This window comes from Sebastes umbrosus, chromosome 19 (assembly GCF_015220745.1).
Source record: "Sebastes umbrosus isolate fSebUmb1 chromosome 19, fSebUmb1.pri, whole genome shotgun sequence".
Lineage (NCBI taxonomy): Eukaryota > Metazoa > Chordata > Actinopteri > Perciformes > Sebastidae > Sebastes > Sebastes umbrosus.
This window is the reverse complement of record NC_051287.1, coordinates 21,208,003-21,233,316: the sequence shown is the minus strand read 5'-3', so window position 1 is coordinate 21,233,316 and position 25,314 is coordinate 21,208,003. Positions and strand designations below refer to the sequence as shown.

Here is a 25,314-nt window from a genome sequence, read left to right as displayed (position 1 = left end):
CATTTACTGCAGTTTTATAGGTAACAATAGGTGTTGTGTTATCATTATCTATATCTCACATATTTCAATATTCAGATATATTTGATATATATCACAGCCATTCTATAAGAGTTTGCTAGATAAAGCACATCAATAAGAAAGAACAAAACATGTAATATACTTACTAATGTAATTATGTTATTACCAATCATTGTTCTAACGAAACATGTAATCGTAACTGTAAGTCAATTTGACACCAGACACAGTTGATTACAGCAGATTTAGATTCCTCAGCTTCACTAAACTCCTGATGACCTTTAAATAACCTTGAATAACCACAGAGAGTCCTGACCAAACTCCGCTCTGCTTTCAGATGACTCAGTGTCTTATTATAATGTACTGTACGCCAGTTCACATTACTATCATGCTTCTGAGCTTGTTTACTTAAGTATGATTTTCTTTCATTCATTCTTGTTACCTGCTTATTCCTGTAAATGGGAGCCTGGAGGCTATCCCAGCATGCACTGGCATGGAAACATTGCACAGAGCCTGTTTTTCAGAACAATTTAATATTCCTGTTGAACCACATGGGAAAAAAACAAAAAAACAAATAGTTTGTTTTCATTTGATTTGTAGAAATATGTTAAAATGGTTATAGTGTAGCCGAGTTGTCCGCTTATACCCTGAACTAGTGTGATCCTTCAGTGAGGGCAGAGAGAGTTATGACCGCTGATGTGAAGGATCGCTGCAGCACCTAAATCACAGGAACTGGGCTCACTTTCAGTCATGACAGAACAGCTCATGAACATCCAGGTCATTTGATTTCAAGTGATGCGTGTGAAACTTATATTAAATGGAGAGGACAATAATATTAAAGACACCATTTCTATTCTAAGACATTATTTAGTTTAAAATAGTTTAGAAGGGGAAAAGAAGTTGAAGAGGATCTGATCCTGTAACCGGTGAATGTCACCAGTGAATTTATATACTATAAACTTATTCTAAACACCAGTTTTGGCATTGTATAAAAAACAATTAATCTTTATGAAATGAGGTAAACGACAGGAACAAGTTACCATATATGTACAAAAACAAACCTCAATGCAGAGGATTCTATATCACAACATTAGTAGCTGTCAGTTAATACAATGCAGCCATGTGAGAACATGATGGAAAGGAATCCATACAATTAGGACTTGGCTCAGTACCATTAAGAATGGGTAGGGCGCACATGCTTGAAAAGAAAACATGTATTGACAAGAAGCTCCAGCCCATGAGCAAACATATAATAGCACTGAATAACAGAGATAAGTCAGCAGTGGATTTAAAGTGTCAGTGCTGGGATTTCTTTCCTTTTATTGAACAGCCATCTTTAGCAGCGTTTCACGTGTTAAATTAAAACCAGAAAGCTTCCTGGAAAAAGAAAAGCGTTTAGTTGTTGGAAAGGAGCCGGTCTCTTCTGGCACACATTTTTTAATTCTTTAAGGACTGTGGTGGGTAGCTTTGTGGAATTCAGTTGTGCAGAAGATGAAAGGGTGAGTGTGTGGCTTGTAAATCATGAAGGGTGATGGAAAGGCTTTCTCAGGTGGCCACATCTTGTCCTTCTTTTGTGGTCTGTGCGGTGTTTGCCCCGCAGGCTCACCTTGACAAGAAACCCTCTTATTGAATGACCAGATGCTCCTCCAAGGTGTGTATGAGTTACATTTGTATATGTAATAAATCTGGAGTGGAATACATAGAGGCTAACATAACCAAATCAAAGTGTCCACTGTGCCCTCAATGCTCCTCTTGCAGTATTTGAGTCATTCTATAATTAGGGGTACATTTCATGTCAACCAAAAAGTGAAAAAATCAGTTTTCTTTTTTGATAAATAATTGAGTTGTTACCATAATATACCCCCTAAATGCTTAAGCTCTAATCGTTTTTTAATATTTTAATGAAAATAAATTCATTATTTTGTCAACTGTGTTACAGACAAATGTTGTGTCATATAAAAACATGGTACTACACACTCCATAACACATTTGTTTGAAAGCTTTTGATTCACCAGGGGTTTTAAGGTTGTAACTGATTTGAAAATATGAATTTTGAGCTTCATAATGGACATTTTGTAGGGATGCTATCAGGAAGGATGAATATTTTTTTCAACAGAAATCCACTGAATTTAGAGTTATTCACCATCCTTATGTACGACTTCCCTCTCTTAAAGATACCCCCACCCCTCACCCCCCATCTTTTACAAATATGTTCTAGTAAATAGCAAGTGGCACTCACTAAATTTGAGATGTGTGTGTGGCACATCGGACGGAACTTGACACCGTGCGCGCAAAAGAGAGAGAGAGAGAGAGCGCGCGCGGAGTAGAGAGATCAGGTTAGAAACATGCATCGCAACATAACATCTCCAAATCGCATTCCGCATACTGAAATCTAATCCGAGGACATCAGGATGTGTGACATAATCCCCAAGACATCTGAAAACTGCGCTCCTCCAAAAACGGGGGCTCCAGGGGTGCATGGTTTGGGGACTATGTGGACCTCTGTTTGCTCTTGCTTTGGGGTAGGAGGGTGGGGGGATATATAAAAGAGGGGCGGTACACCAACTGGCCCAAAACGTCAGAGACGCACTTAACTATAAATCTCTCCAAACTGCCGTCTGCATGCGCGCGGTGCGGTGTTATATGCGCAAGACATCTGTCCTCTGCTTCGAGTCCAGCATGAGGACGACGACGCGTGTGGAAACTCTTTCCGAGCTGTGCCTCTAAAGACACTATCTGAGGGGAAAATGGAGAATAAACACCCACCATCTGTGTTGTTTACCATGTCAAGATGCTGTCAGATGTTGGCGACTATGAACATTTGACGCAGTTGTGGATATAACGGCGCTTTAAGTGTTTTATCGAGAGCTTCTTGCGCTCTGGGAAACGACATATTGTGCACCTTTTACGCGCCGGAGACGCTGATGTCTTCATTGGACTCCTCTCGGTGGGAGATGGTGGAACTCTCTCGGATTTCCAACGTGGAAACGTAGCATCCAATTAATCAGCGACTGCAACTGTATACCCAGTGAGGCGCAGTGTGGCACTTCTTGGTCCGCTCTTCTTCAACTCTACCTCTACCTTTGGACTCCAAAGTGTGGGAAAAATACGCATGGTTTTCGTCGGATCGGAGTTATGAAAAAACACACATGGTGCTGTATTTCAGCTTGTGTTTCTAATAGGACATAAAACCCGAATTTGAACTCGTTTTAAGGACATTTTTTTTTTTTGGACTGTGGCGATTCATGAAGCTGTTTCAGCTTGGGACACGAAGCAGAGTCGCGTTTTCTGTTTTGGATTTTAACACCAAACAGCCGAGCAAGTTCCAGGTCTGCATGGGCCATATATTAAGGTAAGTGAAGCAACACTTTTTTTTTTTTTATCATTTCAGATATGGAAGTTTTTTATTGGACTTTATTAGTTGTAACCCACAGAAGACATTTCACAAACGTGTACAATGATGATGCAAATATTTCACTATCCACAAACATGTCTTTTTTTTTGTATTTGTGTTGTGTAAAGTCACATCTACAAAAATAATACAGGGCGATTTGCAAATCCAGCATAATTTACTCTGTAAATACGTATTTTCTAAGGTTTACATGTAAAGTGATATCTACACATTTGTGCATCTATTTCGCAGATCTCTTCCTGTGCATTTGTGGAATGTCTTCTGTGGGTTACAACTAATAGAGTCCAATAAAAACTTCCATATTCAGAGCGTAAACTAAAATACTCTCATATCCTCAGATGCCTTGTGCGCAAAGGGAGCCTCACTTTGGTCATGTTCGTCAAATCCAAATGAAAAAAAAGAATGCAACTTGTGCATTTGTTAGGACTTTTTGCACATCAATGTAAGCCCAGTATTTATCCATGCATAGCTGTTTAGGTCTACTGCAGACTCAACATGCCATTAGACGGAGTCACGTATAAGCTTTGAATATCGCCATCTGGCCAACTCACCATTATTTAGGCTATCGTTGCCAGCGCGCTCTGGTGCGTGCTTTAACCGACGCATTTTTGTGTGAGGCGCACCCTGCGTGCCTCATTACAAGTAGCAAGAGCTCCTCTGCTATCACAACATGAATATATCATTTTATATGTGTGATAGGTCAGTACTGTTAGAGAATAAATACTGAAAGTATAGGAGGCTGCTGGTATAATCACAGATGTTTGTAATGTTAAAACAACTCGGTACTTTTACGCACAGATTTACGCATTATTCTCTCTGTATTTATTGCTGTTTGTTGTGGATATCTTGACATTACCTTATTATAAGATTATTATTATTATTATTATTATATAATAGGCTATTTTTTTCATTGTGATTAATATATTTGGAATTTCCTGGTAGGTTTACTCTGAAATTCCTACTACAAATCCCACTATGACACGGAGACAAAGTGGAGATCAAAGCCTCTTTGACATGATGACACACAGTTATTAATACAGAATGAGTCAGGGTAGGTCTGGCCTCACTGTTTCAACCTCTTTGCTGACTTCATTGTAAACAAGAGTTGGCCTACATTCAGCACTGGACTGTGGGTGTATTTAGAATCCTTCATTATTATTATTATTATTATTATTATTATTATTATTATTATTAGGTTTATTTCTAATGAGATTTGTTTTATCTCCCTATTTCAATTAAAACATTCTCTCTTATTTTGCAGCTTTCTTCATAGGAACTGAGTCTAAGATGAAGTTATGGGATGTTTTGGCCACGTGTTTGTTGCTCCTGAGCTCTGTTGCTACACGGCCTCTCTACCAAAACACTCAGCCAGCCAAGAGGACTTATTTCCCCAACAGCTACAGTGATTCTGCGTCCCTGTCTGTGGAGGACGAAGAGCCAAAGTTCCAGCGTGAAGAACACAACCTGCAGGAGATCTCCATGGAGGATCAATGTAAGGGGGCATGCCATGTTTTGACTAAATCTCTTGTCAAATTTCTTCTTGTATGGTGAATAATTGGGGGTTACATTTATAGTATAGATCTGTGCTGCTTGTGCAAACCATTAAATAACATGCAACATCATCTCATTGTCATGCACTGCCACGTGTTGACTTTTGAGTGCACTAGTAGGCAGCTCATACTGTAGGTGGCATTTTGTACGAGGGCAATTCAGACACAGTTGTTTGCTGGCCAAGTCGTTTACACTAATTACACTTGAGAAACAGCAGGTAAAGTGATAGCCGGTGGGTTGAGCCAACAGTGGAGAGTCCTACATTGATAAGGCTCTCAGACAGGCCGGTTATCAGACGGAAGATCTTAATTTGTGTTTTATTGCTGCTGTGGGTTACGTCACACTGATGTCAAAACAACCTAGTAGCATGAATAAGAGCATGAGAGAGGCTCCGATCCCGGAGGTCGCTCTCCACAATTCCCCCTTTCTCCCTTTGTTTATGTTCACCTCTATGACACACAGAGACCCCGTGACCTTTACCCATCTGCCAAAAAAGTCAGAAATCATGCTTTTAGAGAAGGCAGTGTGAACAGGGTCGCAGGAATTTCCAGGGGGGAGAGTGTGGACAACACCGGAAAGTTTGAAGCATCAAGTGAGAGTTCTGTGTTTATGTTAATTTTAACAGCGACTGTGGGTAGGAATTTATTTTGTTTGGATCAATGTGACACTGTATCGTCTTCACACAGAAGTCGACGCGGCCAAGAACTAGATAAGGAATGGAACATTTGGACAAATGTTTGTCCTGCCAACACATATTCTTGTTTGGACCGTGGTGACATCACTGATGGGCTTTGTAACCCAAGACCATTAACTATGCACTAATAGTACAAACAACACAGTAGCTCCAAGAAGGGGATGGGTCTTTTTTTGGTTTGCGCGCATAACGTCAAAGAAAACTGGGGGTTTCTCTTAAGGTTAAAATCTGCAGGGCTGATATTGTGGTATTCAGCCAATGACTCTGCAAAATGATGGCACAATTTGCAGCATGAATCGCTCCGTTTGCTGCCACTGGCCCAGTCTGTCAGCAGGTGTACACTGTAGCCACCCTGCCTGTCAGCAGACATACAATAGGAGGTGTCTAAATCAAAGGGCAGGTGTGTCTAAACAGATTGGCCCAGGCTCACCTGATATACGAGCGGCGGCCCAATCAGCTGTGGAGCGCAGGCGGATCAGATGGCCGGTGCGCTGCCAGAGGAAACAGGTAAGACAAGAGAGATAGGTGACACTTGCAATAGAGAGGCTGTGTTAACCGCAACACCACCTGCCAGACATCGCGCCCCACGTATCCCTGACTTCCTGACACACCTCCGTACAACTCGCAGATGCACGCAGGTAATCTAGTTAGAGTTGGACCAAATTGATTAATTTCGGAACAATATGTCTTCATGATTCTCAAACGTAGTTCATCGTTGCCAGACCTGCAGGCGTTGCAATAGGAGAGACTTCACTCCATAATAGAATCAACATGTAACACAGGAGGGTCCAAGACTTCGAGTCCGTCCGTCCTCATCGCTCCTCGCAGCAGATGGCGGAGAGCTGTGCTGCTGCATGTTTTGAGTTTCCAGCAGATTACAATCTGCTTCATGTAAATGACCCAAAGCATATGATTTCCTTTTATTTGGCCTTTGAAGTCGTGGCATTCTAAAATTACACTCATGAAAGAGTTACATGAAAAACAATCTCTCTTGGAGGTGTAATTGGTCGGGGCCTTCTGTATCAATACAGGCAACTGGTGTGTGAAAGCAAACGGGGTTAACTTAAGCTGTATAGCTGGACAACCTTTAACGGCTCAGGTTCTGTGAGATTGAAGCCTAATGTAGGCAGCGTGGCGTCCCACGTCATTAATTCACAAATCTGTCCGCGTCCCATCATTACAGATGCACAAATGTTCTTCTTCTCAGACTACAGGAATTCTCAAAATGGAATTGACAACACCCTCTGACCCTTAGCCTCCAACTCAATCCCCAAACAGCCATGTTGAAAAGAGTTAGAGCAGGGCACCTGCACGTCCATAAGAACATCTCTGGACTGCTTTGTGCATTCCTCCATCTGCCTGAGACTAATCTATAAATCAGCATGCACTGTTTCTGATCTGCACATTTCTCAGTATTTATGGACATTGTCTGCATTTCTGTCAGCACATGTTTTTGACCGTGCATATGGCTGGCTGGCCATAAGCATGTACAGTCAACAACAATGTAAATCGTTCTTTTCTCCCCAAATGGTTTCTCAGTCTGGATGGTTTGTTGAGCTGATTGATTTGGTAGAAGTGCATTTATCCAATTCTGCATATTACGTACATATCTGCATTTGTGCATTTATAGGAGTAGTTTGACATTTTGTGAAACATGCTTATTCACTTTCAGATTGAGAATTAAGATGAGTTAAATGATTATTATTCATTATTTATCTTTAGAGGAGGTAGTAGGCGGATTTTGTTATCGCTGGACAGAGCCAGCCTAGCTGTCTCCCCGTTTCCAGTCTTTGTGTAAGCGTATTTCCCAAACTGTCAAACCATTCCTTAAATGTCATGTTTTTGTATACCTTTGACAATTTTCCATTAATTTATTGTTTCATAAATATTCAACCCGATATCATAGGAAGGCGTATAAATAGCACATTACAAGGGCATTCCCGTGTCATTTGTACGCCACGCAACAAAACTATGGTAACGTCAGCAGTAGGTTTAGGCAACAAAAATACTTAGTTAGGTTTAGGAAAAACATCATGGTTGGCCTTGAAATAAGTATGTAAACGAAGTAAAATATGTACGGAAACGACGTAACATACTGTAAGTACAGAAAACCTGTCACAAACGTAAATTACAAATAAAACACTGGTCTCGAACAGCGGTCTGCTGGTTGAAAGTCCTGTGTTTGTTAGACCGATCCACTTCCACTCCCACCCACCATAAGCAGTCTTTCTAACTTTTTATTCTACGTTACTAGCTCTGACTGTTGCATATTTACGCAGATCCGTTTATATTGCAGTCAGTACAGACTACATGGCGTACAAATGTCATGTCAAAAGCAAGAATGGCGTTCTTGTTGCAGCTTTCTTCATTGTGAATTACTGTGTCAGTCATACGCCTTTTTTTGTGTGACCGGGGTGAAATATTTCATATATATTGTCTCATCTAGGGGTGCAAAGTTCCGGGAATATTCAAGGTGGAAACTTTCCATTGGAATTAACAGGAAATAACAAGAATAAAACTGAATATAGGGGTTATCTGCTTAGGCTGTATTTACCATGTAATAATAATATGCAGATAGAAACTAAACTTTTACCATATCATAAGCAAACATAATACATTCATTTGCTAAATACATCCATTCATTTGTCAAATACATAAAGTGTGAAGTGTGCCGCAAGTTAAGTAACTGTGAACTTTGAAAATTCAAGCCAACAATTTGGACTGTGCACAAACTTAGGGGTTTAACGTGAACAACTAGGTTATAAAATAAATGATTTACATTAAAGAATGAATGGAAATAGATCAAATAAAACTCCTCACTTAGCATGCTCAATCAAGCTACACAACAGCTAGCAAGCAAAAACTTGCAGAAGGTGTTGAGTTTTAAAGTGTGTACTTTGCTTTAAGCTACTGAAAATATCATCAAAATATATCAAATATATTCCCTCCAGCAATATAATCAAAAGTTACATGACAGCATGTAGTGCTTTGGCTCAGACAGTGCAGTAGTGTTGGCAGCAGTGTGGGCTGCACATGTGATGGGAGAATGCAGGGTGAAGGCAGAGGGTTGCAATTTCACTGAATTCCTATTTAATTGGATGCTGGCACAATATCTGTACTGATTGAAGAGTGTGCAGCTGAATGCCATGCATGGTTACAATTCAATTAAAAGGGCATACTTTTTAACCATTTCCCTCCCAAGATAAGATCACTATTAAAAAGGCATGCTTTAACTTCCCTCGGAAATTTCCCGGGCATTTTTCAACCCTTTGCAACCCTAGTCTCATCTAATATGATTTGATTTATTTCTAACTTAGATGCATTAATATGTTCTTTTGCTGAAAGTTTTAGTTCTGCAATGTTTAAATACCCCTCATGCAGTTTTATTGTTTGATTTGTTTTTTTTCCCACAGGTAAAGTTTAATCTTATCTGCTCATACAGTCTTTGAAAGCAGTAGATCATTCCTTACCGTGTTGTTGAGGTGAAATTTCAGAAAGTCCATGTCCAAGTGATGCAATTATTATTTATAAAACCAGCTTTATAAGTGAACCTGTTCCTTCTGTATCTTTCAGATGACATCGCAGGTCCCTATCCGGATCAGTTCGATGATGTAATGGATTTTATTGAGGCTACCATTGGCAGACTGCGGAGGTCATCAGACCCCAGCGGGGGCTCCAGGGGACGGAGGGAGCAGAGACAGAGGGGAGCAGCAAACACGGGAGGCGCGAGAGCCGAGAGGAGAGGACACGGCGACAGGAGGCGTGGACGGGGGCGAGGGGGAAGCCGAGGCGGCAAAGGAGGACGAGGCGAGAAGGGGAGGGAGGGGATATCGGTGCAGACACGAGGCTGCTTGCTAAAGGAGGTCCACCTCAACGTGACGGACTTGGGGCTGGGCTACCAGACTAAAGAGGAGCTGATCTTCCGGTACTGCAGCGGCCCCTGCGTGGAGGCGGAGACCAACTACGACAAGATCCTCAACAACCTCACACACAACAAGAAGCTGGACAAGGACACGCCCTCTCGCACCTGCTGTCGACCAATCGCTTTCGACGATGACTTATCCTTCTTGGACGATAACGTAGTGTATCACACGCTGAAGAAGCATTCTGCCAGGAAGTGTGCCTGCGTCTGAGGAAGCGACAGACATGACCAGCATCAGTGAACTAAGGATCGCCTTGACAAGCTGGTGGGATCGCTGTTTGGACTACGTGGTCGAAGAGGGAGTGTACCGTCTTTAACTTTTGTCGGCAGTCAAATAAGCCGAAAAAGAAGCAAACTATACATTCAGCTTTGACAGACTACGCTCAGTCCTTCAGAACTCCAGAAGTCCTTCAATTCGCAGGAGAAACGATACTGTTACACTTCCAGATTTGCTAACCGTGATGTCTAAAAAGGTGAGAGTGAAGAAAAACTTTTGACTAAACTAGCTTTTTTTTTTTTCTGGAGGAATTCATTTTCCCAGGAACATCAGTTTTTCCATAGCTGGCTCCTAAGACTCCAGATGAATGCGGAGATTTGAGGAGTATATTCAGCTGCAATCTAAATCACTGTCACTGCGTAGTCTGGATGTTGACATTTACATTCAGAGCCAAGGGATGACAAATACCACACCGGAGTGTCCGCAAAGACTTTATGGTGCAATGCATCTACATAAAATCCAATCATATATATATACATACATATATATATATATATATATTATATATACACGTGTGTGTAAGAGGTATATTTATTAAGATGGGAATTAACTTATTGTTATTTATTTCAATCCATTTTATGAAAGAAATTGTCGTTTTTTTCTTATTTATTTAAAAGCTTTTGTTTGTCCTGGATGGTGCCAATGTGGAGCATTTTCTCAATCTAAAAAAGGTGAATTGCTAAACACTCACATCCTAATATTGCTTATTGGCTTCACTTAGATTCCATTAGTTTCTCAATTCATGACTCCAAAGGATCATCAATAACTATCCAGTTAAGGAAGGGTAGGAAGAGACACAGAGGAGGGGACCAATAGAAGATTTTGGATTGAATTGATCTTTTGTTTTGGAGCTTTTTTGAAGGTAGATTTTCTTTTTGGACATTTCACCTCATTTTTCCAAATGTGACCATGCTAAGACAGGAGGTATTTCAGACATTGCTCTCTTAGCAAACGCCTCTTTTGCTGCTGTTTATTTTAAAATGAATAACCCAGAATAGATTTAAACGTCACTCCAAACAGGAGCCATCGCATCTTTCAACTAAAATCTAACATCAACAGTAGTAGTGGTCTCTCTGAGGATCTGCAGGTGCCCTTTGAGGATCCATCCTTTGAGTCACAGAGTACAGAAGCTGCTAGAATGCCTGCCTATCAGCGAATGTTATCCGAAACCTCACTCTGGCCTTGCACCAAGTCTGAGCAAAGGCTTTGCAGCGGTTACTGTCCCAATAGGCTTTAAAGTTCACAAGACTGCTTGTGTTTCTGTCTCGACTCTGACAGACAGGTCTTACTCCCTGAAAGGGGATTTGAAAGTGATCCTCTAACATGAGTCTTAACCAAATATCCCCGTTGGCAAAGGCATATTGGTGAAAGCAGTTTAAGGAAGATCTAGGTACTGTAGCGGCTGTCATCGCGCAACTGACGTAAATATCTGAAGACTAGACGTTTGGACAAAAGGATATGTTTTGGAATCGCAGAGGGAAGACGGTGGGTAGGCTTCAACATGCTTTCTACATGTAATAACTTGTTCAGCTACGTTTTTTTTTTTTACCAAACTATACACAAATATACATCCAGGAAAACAGGAGGCTCTTTTAAAAGCATGTTGCTGTGCCCATGGAGACCCTGCGAGGGGATGGTTTTAAGTGGAACAAAGAGAGCCCTCGGGTAGGTCTTGATGTTAGCGCGGATTAGGGACCAAGGTATCTGTGCCCACCCAGCAGCAAGCAAGCCAGCTTTACTGTGTAATCCGCCTGCACACAGAACAAATCCACTGCATCAAGCTGAATTTAGGCCAAACACTACACACACAGAGGAAAAAAAAACTCAGCTTTTATCACAGCATACCTCATCAATTGGATCATCTTCCCCTTAAACAACTGATTCGTGCATAAGCCTTTCCAGATGAGAATGTGCAGTTAGGAGACTTCCCAGAAGCCCCAGAGCGCCTCGCTACTCTTCGATACCATACATTAAAAGTGTGTAAACTGTGACCACTATAGCCCTCTCATCTCCGTGACTGTTTGCTCAAACTGTTCTCCTCGCCGATTAGTCCTCTGGTTTTGACGCAAAGGTAAACAAAGCAAAAAGGTAAAAAAGATGCGAAGGAATCCTCAGTGTTAATATTAGAAGAAAGGATTGGATTTCTCTTTCACTCCTCATTGTGTTAACACCTCTGTGTCATGTCGTCTCACTTGTTTTGTGTTACAGAACCAAAGCTCTCTGCAAACTTTATTTTTGTACAATATTCATTTTATAACTTTTTACAGAATTAAACTTGTTTCTATTAAATGAGCGCGTCTCCTGGTTTTCCGCCATGTACAGTACACAATAACGCACCGGTTGCCAGATGGTGCTAATTTGCCTGGGATGTGTTTACACAAGCATCATGTTAAAATTGAGGATGAAAATTTGGGTTGAATGGAGGATTGCGGGGATGGTTTGAGAGGTGGCCTCCGCAGTGTGGCGTGCATTCCTGAACACTGGCCCAGGGTCGTACAGTAAACAAAAGCTGGCCGTAAAGCGCCACTGAGCTGTAAATCAAGGGCGCTCGAGAATGTTTCCACTGCTCAAAGAAGATCTGTGCATGCTGATGAGAAGATGGCAGCAGTACAAACAGTGAGTCATTACGCAGGGGTTCAAGGTGTGTATACAATGTAAAGCGGAGGTACGACAAGAGCTGTTTCCAAGTCTCAATTGTTGTAATGCCAAGTCACAAGTCTCACAAGTTCATTTCAAAATCTTTCGGGGCCTCTGAATGATGATTTTTCTTTTATCAAAGCTGTTTAAACGCTGTTTTAAAAAAATATTACATGTCTTCAGTGCTGAGGCCTAATAATAAAAGCTGCTCTTATCAATAATTTCACAACAACAATGGATCTAATGACCATGCGTATGTAAAAGGGGTCGCTCATAGTGGCAAACAAATACAGAAAATTAGAGCTGCATCGATTAATCGATTAGTTGTTAACTATTAAATTTATCTCCAACTATTTTGATTAATCGGTTTGAGTAATTTCTTTAAGAAAAAAAAACAAAAATTATCTGATTCCAGCTTCTTAAATGTGATTATTTTCTGGTTTCTTTACTCCTCTATGACAGTAAACTGAATATCTTTGACTTGTGGACATTAGAGGACGTCATCTTGGGCTTTAGGAAACTCTGACATTTTTCACCATTTTCTGACATTTTATAGACCAAACAACTAATCCATTAATCCAGAAAATAAATCGACAGATTAATCGACAATGAAAACAATTGTTAGTTGCAGCCCTACAAAAATGATTGCTGAACTGTGCAGCTCTACGGAGTGTTTCGGTTTCTTTCAGCTCATTGTTTTGGTTTTACGCCCCAGGACTTTAATGTTCCGGTTCCGTTTCACCGCTCTCCTCTGCATCGTTTTCAGGCCGCTGTTTACAGCTCTAAAGACCCCAAAAGGCAGACAGACAAAGTTAGTAACTATAGCTGGTGAACATAATGGAGCATTTAGCAGTTAAAGAGACACATATTTCCCTCAGGAATTGGTAGAAACCAAAGAACAGAGCTAAAAGACAGTTGCTGTGTCTCAATTTGCGTACTTCTGTACACTCTGCAGAGTGCACTCTAAATAGCCGGATGCTGTACTCAACACTGGACACTTTGCCCCGTAGTGGAATGGGAGGGGCCACCAACCTATTTCAAACTTTTTGAAAACTAACTAAACACCGAACTATGCAGATTTATGTTATAAATGTGTTTTTTTTTCACTAAGTACCCCTAGATTGCAGAAGCATGGAAGCCATTATTGGTTGAATTTATCCGTCTAAACTGAATTACGGCCGATAAGGTGTGATGTCCATAGCTGATTATCACCAGCTGATCTACCTAGCTTCCGGTGATTTCATTCACGCACCACGCAAGTAAGTACATAGTGTGCACAGTGTACTACAGGGAAGCGTAATATCAGGTATTTGAATTGAGACAGCTAGTGAATATTGGACGCACATTTACCAGGTGGCCAGAAACACAACTCCAAAGGAATGATAATGTTGTTCCATAACTGCTGGATGTGTAAATAAGCAACTGTTTGCTAACAAGTTATTGCCGGTTTAACCTTTTTTTTAACTGCATGTCTTCAGTAGGAACCAATGGGCTTGTGGCTGAGTGCCACAGACAGGGGAAGTGTTGACAGACAAACCAACTCATGGTATCTGTTGCCAATTAGGAAAATATAGAATATCGTCAGCCTCATCCTTTACTCCACAAATCTGGATCCTACTTGTTTATTCTCGTCAAGTTAAATGTGATTTTATCCTACATGATATCTGGGGCTGACAGTAATTGGTGGTTGCTTGTGGCCACAAAAAGAAAGTTTTCTTTGGGACTGTTTCTTTGCTAGAAAGATGTTCCAATGTAGTTGTAACGAGGTCTGTGGAATATTTTGAAAAGCTAGAACAGTGTATCTGGGGTTGAGTTTTTAAACTTTTTGATGCTTTGAGCAGCACAAAACAATAGCATTCACCTCCTCTGTATTGGGGCCATCGATAGATACAACTGCAGGTACTGTAAGTAAGAAAATATTGCTTTGTAATTTGGATGAACTGCCCCTTTGACAGGTCTTAAAATGCCTGCACCTGGAGGCTATGGTTTCAGCTCCACAAACAGCTTCTCTCTTCCACGTGCCAACTGGTTCATCACATGCTGGTGGAGTGAATCAAACGGCAGTCACTCTTCGCCTCCCGCTGCTGGCTGAGAACTCTTTTTCTCAAGAAGAGCTTGACGTCAGCTTCTCCCCCATGAAGCCTATCTCCGCTCAACTCTCCATTTTAGTTGCTCTTAAAAACATCACTCATTGTTTTAGTCCTTCCATATTTCTTGTCCTGGTATTTATCTGCCTCATATTCATTTTATGGCCACAGGAAGTTTGCCAGGACACTGAGACATTATATTGTCTGCTTGTAATTTTGGTTGGCTAGGAATTTAAGACTGCTCTATACAGTTTCACCCAGTGTGAGTAGAAACACCAGCTAAGGTAAGGTAACAGATATCAGTTTTACTGAGCAATTGGGGGGGAAAACAGAAAAATGTATCATCAAAACCTCTTTGTCATCTTGTCGGTAAAATTCAAAATGTATACAGTCAAATTTCTCTTGTTACAAACTAGTTTTACTTGATACAGACAGACAGATGTTGCATTCCAGACAGATGTATAAGGCACACAAACATGTGTGTCATTAGATCTGTATGTTGTGGTTTTCTCTGTGAGTTGAAATAGTTTTAGACACTGTGCAGGTCATTCAAAGGGAAAACATCTGTTATAGGTGTGCTATACAGTTATTTACAGATTATTTGTTTTCGCAAAGACAATGCAACAAACACATACGGTATGTTTGTAGCCACACCCAAGTTTATTCTTAAAAATGTAGGCGTGAAGAGCCCCTACAAATATAATGCAATTTGGTACTGGAGCTTAAGCGTGAAAGTAGTATATTATTCATTTTGAGAAGTTGTTTTGAGAAAATGATCTTAAAATTCAGACTTGCATCTCATTGTCTTCCTCAACTTCAATTTGGTGACAAAGATTGTGAGATGCAGTTGTTAAAACTACAGAAAAATCCAGCAAGTGTACCTATTATTGAGATTATTTTAAATTCTAATCATCATTTCTTATTTATTCATCAATATTAGAAATTGCAGCGCTTGTAGTAAAGTTTACCAATTGAATAACTGTGCAAAACGTAGCCTGTAAAAACTTTATTTAAAGCAGTGAGTCAAAACAGCGGCTTCGGCCAGGACTGAGTGTACAGTATCTGAAGCTTTACGTCTCATAAAAAACATATCTGGCAGAAGAATTCCTTTGATCAGCTGGTAAAAGCAGATCTATCGCTTCAATTTGGGTAAATATATATCACTATTTGACAATGGGATACAAATTCCTTTATATAGGTCTTGAGGTGAAATACAGCATGTAGGAACAATTCTAAATTAGCAGATGGCTGATTGAAGTTTTGTATATCCAACAAAACTGCACCGCTTTAAAAAGTGTAAACCCTAAAAAAAAAAAAAAAAAAGAAGAAGAAAATTGGCCGCAAGTTTGTGTACTTCTTTGCAATTTACTTTTTACAAACTAGCAAACTGTTTTTCACAGTTGACTAACACAACCGGACCACAAAATCTGGAGACAATTTATGAGGCATTAAGAAACTCGGGAGATGTGGGAGAAGAAGACAATAGAAAGGATGAAAATAAAGTCCATATCGTCAAAACAGACATAAAAAGCCAAGTTCTTCTAGAAGTTGATGAATTGCGAGGCGAAGCAGACGAACATAAAACTGTATAAAACTATATTATGCTTGCACAGTAAAAATGTCTGCACATTTATGTGCTACTCCTTAACACAGGAGCCGCACATAAAATACATATCTGCAAACATTACAAGCGGGAGGACAGAGACTGCAATTTAGTAACTTAATTGATGCTCCCCTGCACAGTTTTTGACAGGAACTCAGTGTTTTGGGTTTGATCCCGAGACCTCGTAGTTACGGCGATATATATACAAACAAAAGCCCATCCTGTCTGCTATCCTGTATAAAAATGAGCTGCTGTTGAGGCACCTCAGATCTTGCGTTTCTTCCACTCTGGTTCCTTGTCAGCTTCCTCATCCTCCTCTGATTCCTCTGCAAACACAGGCTCTGGCTGGGTCCTGAAGGGAAACAAACATTTTTTTTCAGACATCATCAGTGCAAAGCAATGAACGGCAAATTTAAGATAATAATCAGATAAGAGAGCTATGAGGAAACGTGCTTCAAGAAGTTTAATATTAGAATTTTAGTGCTTTGGACAAATGATTTCCGGCCAACTGGGGCTTAAGGAAGTTCAAGCTGCAGATGTGATAGTAACATGGTGCGGAAGACTAAGTCGGACCTTATCTAGACCCCCATTACAGGGCCACTCCTCCCAGCCAAGCAAAGAGAGATGTGAACTTTCTGGAAGTTAATTTTTGACTCTATTTCTAAAGCATTTAAAACAGTCATTGACCCTTCCCCATTCATTGCTCTCGTTGGTCTCTCACCCAAAAATATTTCCCTCTCTTAACTCCCAGAAAGACGCCCTGGTCTTCTCCACCTTAATTGCCAAATGGTTGATTCTCATGGGCTGAAAGTCTACTCAACCATCTTCTCATATACACAGGATGAGAGATGTAATGAGTTGCTTGCATCTTTAAAAGATTAGGTACACACGGCAAAGCAAGGCGTAGAAATTGCATTTATTTTGGTACCAATTTATTTCTCTCTTGTCCTCTCACAGCGTCGGCGAGCTCGCTCCTCTACCAACTCCTCAAGCTTGACCTACTCTTTGCTATCACCATGAACCCAATCCAACCTCGTATCAACACCCTCCCCTTATTTTTTTTATTTTTTTTTGGATGTGTTTACTTTTGGATTAGGTGTGAGCATTTTTTCTGTTCTGACAGTGTCTAATTCAGTTATTGCTGTCAGAGTAGAGGGAGTGGATTGTTAAGTATTGTCTTCTCATTTCCATGAAAACAATAAAAACAAAGTGTAAAAAAAGAGAGAGAGAGCTGTGATGGTGACTATTAGCCTGCTGCTTGGGAGCGCTCTGCAACCAGGCTAAAGTGGTGTACTTCATCAGATTTATCTACCATAATGAATATCACTAGTGTATTATTTTTAACTAGAGATCGTTTCCTTGGCTTGCAGTATGCGAAACAGTCTGTTTGATTTGGCGAGCAGCTTTGTTCCACGTTTACATAGCTGTCTGAGCCCGATAGCGATCTAAAGTCGTCCATTACACTCCTTTCTGCAGTGTGAAGCGTGTATACCTGTAAAACTCTTTAAACATTTATGTGTCACACCGGTAGGAAGAAACCCAAGTAACCATCACAATAGCATAAGCAGCGCTCCCGATACTCATCTTACACTTATGAGAGCAAACGCAGAAATTAGAGAAGATGAGTGAGAGAGGAAAAGAAGACACACAGTAAGGTGTGTAAGTGTGTAAATGATTCATGTTGAAGATGTGAGCGTTTTCTTACTGTGTGTATGCCGGGGCGACCCAGTAAGGGTTTTCTGAAGCATCCTTGGCGTGACGTAGGATTGCCTGTCGTGGGTTGCTGTCATCGGTTTTATCCAAAGCAATGTTCTTCACAATGAATGAAGACAGAGTGCCACCATGAGCTGCTACTCTTCCTCCACGACCTGTCAGGACACAGAGATAGAGTTCAAACTCATGTACATAAAAAACACAACTTATTAATGTTGCATTACAGAGTTGTTCTAATATTAAAGAACAGAGTGTGACTACACTACGACGCAATGTTTTACCGTCTCACACTGACGCAATCAATTCATTATTGACGTAATATATCATGAGTTTTTTATTACTTTAAGCAGAATTCCTGTTTTTCTACACTTGCTCCAGAAAGTACATCTTTGCGGTAGTTACAGTATTTATGTGCTGTTGCCTGTATTTGACTGCACTTAATGGAGTTTTTGGGAGAAAAACTTCTTTCCACAGAGGACATTGTTACGGTTGTCTCAAAAGATCAAGGATGGGATACATTCCCATACTTAAACACACAGAGATTTCCTGCTAGAGTTGGGCAGTGAGCTTGTTTGGGGCATTGAGAGGCACCTCTTACCATTGCTTGTAAGCATCCAGCCAACCACCAAACATTATCTTCCACTTATAGAAAGTAATTTCACACACAGGATAAACAATATAAAGACAGCCTGTCGTCTTAAAACCGCTGGCCTGCCATCAAGTAGTTAACCTTATTTTTATAAAATGCATTTGCAGACTTTTACTATTACTACTTTCACTGTACTATTTTTCTGTCTTTCTCTCAACCTGCGTCTCTGTTTCCATACTTATATATACAAGTCCTAATTCATTGTCATTTAGCTGAGCAGTGTTTTGTAATTATAAAAAGCTTAAGTCAAGTTTTTTTTTCACTACATATTACACCCTGACCGGTCTGCGACTACGCAGCCCCATACGCAACAAACTGTGATGCACTGTGTGTTTTGACACCTTTCTATCGGAACCAGCATTAACTTTTACAGCAATTTGAGCTCCAGTAGCTCTTCCATTGGATCGGACAACACGGGCCAGCCTTCGCTCCCCGCGTGCATCAGTGAGTCTCGGGTCTGACCCTGTCGCCGGTTCACCGGTTTTCCTTCCTTGGGCCACTTTTGGTACAGTAAGTCCTGACCACTGCAGACCGGGAACATCCCACAAGAGCTGCAGTTTTGGAGATGCTCTGACCCAGTCGTCTAGCCAGCACTATTTGGCCCTTGTCAAAGTCGCTCACATCCTTACGCTTGCCCATTTTTTCTGCTTCCAACACAAAGTTCAAAATGTTCACTTGCTGTCTAATATATCCCCCCCACTGCCAGATGCCATTGTAACGAGATAATCCATGTTATTCACTTTACCTGTCTGTGGTCTTAATTTTATGGCTGATTGGTGTATGTCAATAACAACTTCCTTTAAATGCAAAATATTTTATTTCCTTTAGTGGGCTGCCGTGGCTTTTTTTTTTAGGTGGTTCTGTAACTCTGACTGAAGGAATAAGAGAATGAAAGTGAAAAAAAATAAAAGAAGAAAACATGTCAGCAACGAGCCAGCTGGAATACAACGAAGCAGGAAACGTTGTCTGGCACCTCCGCTTATTGGAACCAAGCTCAAATCGTGCATAGGTGTGACATTTGAGAGAGTGTGTATTAAAGTAACAATACAAACAGACTGACCACGGGTCCCAGAGAAAGTTCACATTGTGTCCCAGCAGTTAAAAAATATGAGGCAACAGCAGGCTACAATGAATCTTTGAGAGGCCAAGTGGGAGCAGTGCTGTAATAGCTCTCGACTTCAGCTGGATTGCATAATACGGAACACATCAACAACTGTGGATTCGTACATCTGCCTCAAACTGAATCATGTATTCATTCAGTTAAGAACATGACTAATAATACGCTTTGAAAAACAACGCTAGAGCTGTACTTCGTTACTATACACATACTCAAATAGCGGCGCTTGTTGTGTGTTTCTGTTTTTACCTCATTAGCCGTTTCTTGCTTTGTCTCATCTCCCAGGGACACTCGTTGTACACGCTATTGCATGCCTTTCCTGTTACTCTTTTGCCTATTGTTTTTGTTTATTCTGTGAAGTTAATGTTTTGCACTAATAAAAGTAAAAGCACATCACCTGGTCCGGAGACAGGAGGCTCGGGTTTGTGGGACTTCTTTGGGTCGAGTCGGTCCTTCTCCAGCTGTTTTCGTGTACTCCGCTGCCGGGCCTCTCTGAACATGGGTAAGGCATGAGCTGGAGACAGACAGGGTAAACAAGTATAATCAAGTTGCTTAGGTAACTGCGAGATCACATAACACAGCCGCACAAATAAGCAGACAGGGCACCTGGCAATGTGTTCGGTGTTTGTAGCTCACGTATAAATGCTGCTACGTCGCTAAATGAAGACAGAATCCAAAGCCGAGATGTGGCAGTGTTTTCATACAGCAAGTGCAGAAATACAATCTCCCCCGCTACTGCGACTCGCAGAAGATACGCAGCAATTTACGCAAAAAAAAATGCACACACCTGTTGACCTCTGACAGCATCTCTCTCCTCGTGTGTGCTCTTTCTGCCATAGTGCACACCAACATATTCCTTATATACCCCCATGTTTAGATTCAGACAATCACTCTGCCACTCTTCACACTTTTGTGAACACTATCACAATAAAAAGAGCCCCTAGCACTTAAATCCACGAGTGTGTGCGAGTGAACGTGTGCATGAGTAAGTGTGAATGAGTGTCCTCAAAGGTGTGTGAGAAGGAGAGACTGTGTGTGTGAGTGTGTGAGAGCGAGCATTTGTGTTTGTGTAAAGTGAGTGTATGCTCTGCTCTTATCCTCAGGGGTTACAAAGAGACACTTTAGTAAAGGGCTAGATAAAGTGATTTTCCATTCAGGAGCCCTGTCGCTGTTCAGTGTTAATTCTTCTCCTCCACGCTACATTAAGCAAAAAGGTTACTGTTAACAGATTCCCTCGCTTTTCTCAATGGGCCATCACTTGCTTCCTGTCCCCTCTAATTTTCCAGTGCCAGGGCATCAAGTGCGTCACTCGCCGCTTGTAGCAGTCAAATGCCTGCCTATTTCACACCCTGTTGGCATGGCGATACAAATCACATGATGCATCTGAAGAGGCCAAACAATAAATGGCGCCTGAATTGGGTCTTAGCAGCCAATCGGGGACGACGTGTCGGCAGCTGTTCCGTTCGTGCGGGTTCGTGACTTCAGTCTGGGGGCAAAGGGAGCGGGAGGCACGCACAAAAGAGATGACAGCCTCGTGTGTTGGTGATATGACAGGATGACAGGTAGGGGGGTAGGGGGATAGTCTGTGTGTGTGTGCGTGTGTGTGCTCGGTGTGGACCAGCAGGAGATCACGCCAGCAGAGGTTGGAGAGGCGGCTGCTCCTAGCGTGATCCGGCATGACTGCAGACCACATGGCCGCCGCGTGGCACAGTGCCCCGCGGCTGTCGATCCACTCATCCACACCCTGCTCCATCAGCTAATGGGCCTGTGAAAGCCACTCTCGTTCCTCGGTATGTATGTGTGTGTGTGTGTGTGTGTGAGAGAAGCGAGAGGAGAGAGGTAGCATGTAAACGAGGGTTGGTATTTTTGCTCTTTACATCTACAGTAAAATTCTTAGAATACTTGTCACAGCATGCACTTGGAAGACGGCCACCGTTGTTTTGGTGTTGTGTCTCCCTTGTTGTTACAACACAACGTGCCTTATCATGTGAAGTGCAGACGGGTTAGAGGCGCAAGGTGGACTAAACCGCCGGAGGGGCTTTGAGAAAGGCACTTCACTTTAATTGCTTCGGTAATAGTTTACTGATGAAAAGGCCGTGCACGCCAAGGCAAGAGAGGGGAATTAAGTTCAACATTTATTAAGTGGCAAATTTCATTATTCTTAGAGAGTTATTGATGAAACAGACAGCGAGAGTGTTCGAACAGGCACGGAAGAACTTACGTGTGATGATGTAATCTTGTGTAAGTGTCTCTGCTTGTCTCTCTTTCCGCTGGCTCTTCACTACGCACAGCTTAGCCCCTCTGGAAAAGAGCCAGTAGGTTAGAAATTTGAACGTATCATATAGAAAAAAACATTTTTTTATATTCGCCTGAAGAGATTTAAACCAACAATGAAAAATTCTTTGCAGCTACAGCCTAATATTGCTCATGCAAAAAAACATTACAAATAAAAGAGAGCCATAGTGATTGACATAGGTGTATCATGATTCAGTTATGGTATCTGGTTTGTCTAACACAGAGCCAGATCATGAATTTGCAACTGCTTGCTCATGTTTACGCTGTGTTTACACCGTGTTGATTGCATTCAACGCATATGTTATCCATTGCAACAGTATGGCTCCCTCTTCCATGTGTTTTTAATTGTTTTCGGTCAACAATAGAAAATTCTATGGCATGGCGGCAAGTTATTTCAGGCTGTGCCTACACAGACAATAACGGTTAGGATAAATTCATTGTTGGTTTTAGTCTCTTCGGGGGAGTTGTTGTCAATAAAAAGAAGATGAATAACAACAGCCTTATTTCTGAAGGTCTAAACTGAACGTACCTGTGGCTTTTAACAGGGTCGTAGTAGACCTTGGCCAGTCCGTTCCCAGTTCCCACCATTATCTGGTTAAGTTTTGGGTGCCAAAGACAGCGAACGACGCTCTGCAACACACAGACAGAAACAAAACAAGATACAGTTAAATGTGTTTTTGTACAGTAACTGAGGGTGGTGCATGTGAGGAAAGGAGGTCGTACTTTAAGATAGCAGCCCACAGCAGGGTGTGAACTTCTTTCTCTATCGTGTTTCTGCTTTGCTAAAAAAAAAGGTAACAATCACATATTATTGACTTGGAAGTATTGTGAGTGTGTGACCCAGGTTGGTGGCGGTACAGTGGGGATCAGTCCCAGCGTGCTCTGCTGCTCTAGTTGACTATATTTGGTTGTTGGGATGAGGGCTGGATCCCTCAGTCTGTGTGTGACAGATGGCCCAGTGCCAATACGCAAATGTGACCACATTTATCCAGAGGTGTGTGTGTGTGTGTGTGTGTGTGTGTGAGGGAGATAGAGACAGAGAGCAAACGAGGGGCAGAGAGAGCAATGCACACACAGTTTGTTGGGACGGTGATGAAGACCCTCTGTTCATTCGGAGATATGTGAGCTACAGTAGAGCGCAGGACTCCCTGCAGTAGTGCCTCCTTTCTATCACACACATTATTAGAGCATCACAACAATGCCATTGTTAACACACATCTCTATATATTTGGTCGTGCATGTCCCGTGGTTGTACAGAATTTTTGAGGGAGTGAGTGTTTGTCTTTATGTGGAACAGAGTAGGCAATCTGGGGGGGGGTCTAGGACAGGGGCGTAGGATGGGGGGTGGGTAGGACTAGGACTGGGACGTCCGGATTCTGTGATGGTGAAAGCTGCTTAGCGCCCAGCTGTTCAGCTTCCCACCAGGATACCATGAGAAGGAGTCTCAATCACACACACACACATGCACAGAAGAGGACAGACATGTACGAAGACTTGTGCATACATGTACATAGATAAAATGTAAGCATGGTTAGTTGGTGATTTTACTTCAATATTATAATGAAAACTATAAAATACAACATAAAGTGATCATATAAAACATTATATCCAACCAGTTCTCTATTTACAATGAAATAGTGTCACCATTTAAATAAATGTATTTAACAACATAATCGTGTTCCAATATTGTAACGCAGGAATGCAACATAATTAAGACTCTAAGCATACTGAATAGTGAATTAAAATCATTCACAATCTACTTAAATTTGACACAAACCTCACGCGCTACTGTACATACAGTATCTATCTACACTGCCAGGTCAACAGCTCAGTGGTGTGTAGCTTCATGGGACAGATGAGGGTTAATCTGCTCAACCAGATCATGAGCCGGCTGTAATTGATAGAAAAATGCTCTGATCTGGAAAACGCTTTAAACAGGATGTGCTTAACATGAGCCTCACATATTCTATTAATACACTGGCAGATAGATGATGACATGTGAAGGGCTGCCCCCTCTTAGTGTCGACTAATCGTTTAAGTCGACTAAGACTTCTTTAGTTGATTGGTCATTTTTTTTATGCTTTTTCACTGCTGAATGACTTATTTCAGCAAAACGTATGAGCGTGTCTCTGGTAAACAGACAAACTCAGTTTTACAGATCTGTCGATTAAATCAGCTCATCGACAAAATCCTGTTAGTCGAATATGAATTTATTTGGTCGAGGACAGCCCTAAACATGTATGAATAATTCCGATAAATGACTTAAACCTGCAGTAGGCGGAATGTTTTTGACACCATTGGCGCCGTTTTCAGGCTTAAGAAAATTAAGCCCATGAAGGGAGACTTTGGCCAATCACAGGTCATTTCAGAGAGCGAGCGTTCCTATTGGCTGTGCTCCGGCTCGTGGGCGGTGCTTAGTATTTCCTCAACTGATCTCAACATGGCTGCCAGGTCACAAACTTTCTCATTTAACAGCTAAACAGTATATTACAAGATGTGCCTGAAAACATTTGAGACGAGAAATAGGCATTACAGTAACAGAATATTGATTCATATTTGATCGGCGCTGCCTAGTTTGACCGTTTGTTTGGATTTCGCGAGTGATTGACAGCTGGCTTATAGACGGCAAGGCTCCAGCTCGGCTCTGATTGGTTAATTTCCTCCGGTCTGTGCAATCTTGCAGATGCCATTAGGCGCACCGGAGGACACAGAGGCACATGATTTTTTTTTTCAGATTACCTGTCTCATGCACTACTGTCAGGATATAGAGATTGTTTTATAAAAATAACTTTTTTTTAATCATATTTGCTCCAATTCCTCCCACTGCAGCTTTAATAAGCATAAACGTAAATATGTTTGAACTGTTATCTTAGCATAAATACAGTTCATTTAACAAATGATTCAGAATGAAATCTATTGTATTTGTCCTGAGGGAGATGCTGTTCCCATAGAGCGCAAAACACTTAGTAAAACATGTATCAACCTGTATGCATCAGTGAATTGAAGTCACTGCGGATGTGCTTCAGTGTAAATGTGTAATGGGTTATAAATTGCCCCGTCAGGGTTGCTAAAGCAACGCGGACAGTCCCTACATGCGAGGGAAGGCAGAGACGACAGTTAGGAATTTTGTTACACTCCGCAGGTACTGTCAAAGCTCGAGGAATTCAACCCAACACACAGTACAGCCATACAACACAGCGTGACCCGAAACCAGGCAGTAAAACCAAAACAACACGGCCAGGTAACTGCAGCCCAGCCAAGCTCAGAAAACAACCTCTTCAGACCCAAACAAATCATTCTGTCAGCAGCGCAACAAGTCAAACAGAGCAGCTCAGTGGGGCC

At 41.5% G+C, this 25,314-nt stretch overlaps 2 protein-coding genes across 4 annotated transcripts in view; one reads left to right on the top strand and one right to left on the bottom strand.

Moving 5' to 3' along the window:
* Nucleotides 1–2,347: 2,347 nt before the first annotated feature.
* Nucleotides 2,348–12,160, top strand: gdnfa (glial cell derived neurotrophic factor a). Of its 2 annotated transcripts, none has more exons than XM_037753812.1 (3): nt 2,348–3,367; nt 4,689–4,919; nt 9,246–12,160. In XM_037753812.1, the coding sequence occupies exons 2-3, from the start codon at nt 4,715–4,717 to the stop codon at nt 9,803–9,805; spliced, it is 765 nt and encodes a 254-aa protein (XP_037609740.1). In that variant the 5' UTR covers nt 2,348–3,367; nt 4,689–4,714; the 3' UTR covers nt 9,806–12,160. The 2 variants fall into 2 exon arrangements, with proteins under 2 accessions (XP_037609740.1, XP_037609742.1); XM_037753814.1 differs by lacking the exon at nt 2,348–3,367 and adding an exon at nt 4,490–4,556.
* Nucleotides 12,161–14,991: 2,831 nt separating this feature from the next.
* LOC119478416 (WD repeat-containing protein 70) overlaps nt 14,992–25,314 on the bottom strand; it is a 50,421-nt gene continuing 40,098 nt past the window's right edge. For both annotated transcript variants that reach the window (XM_037753134.1, XM_037753133.1), the window contains exons 14-18: nt 22,502–22,602; nt 21,899–21,978; nt 20,075–20,191; nt 17,904–18,066; nt 14,992–16,550 (exon numbers count right to left, since the gene is read on the bottom strand). In XM_037753134.1, coding sequence (XP_037609062.1) covers nt 16,463–16,550; nt 17,904–18,066; nt 20,075–20,191; nt 21,899–21,978; nt 22,502–22,602 — 549 coding nt within the window. In that variant the 3' untranslated portion in view covers nt 14,992–16,462. The remainder of the gene's footprint in view (nt 16,551–17,903; nt 18,067–20,074; nt 20,192–21,898; nt 21,979–22,501; nt 22,603–25,314) is intronic.

Bases quoted from the DNA above. Each gene is read 5' to 3' on its own strand.
- gdnfa (XM_037753812.1), top strand. From the start codon at position 4,715: ATGAAGTTATGGGATGTTTTGGCCACGTGTTTGTTGCTCCTGAGCTCT. The intron at 4,920-9,245 runs GTAAGGGGGCAT...TGTATCTTTCAG, and splicing joins GATCTCCATGGAGGATCAAT to ATGACATCGCAGGTCCCTAT.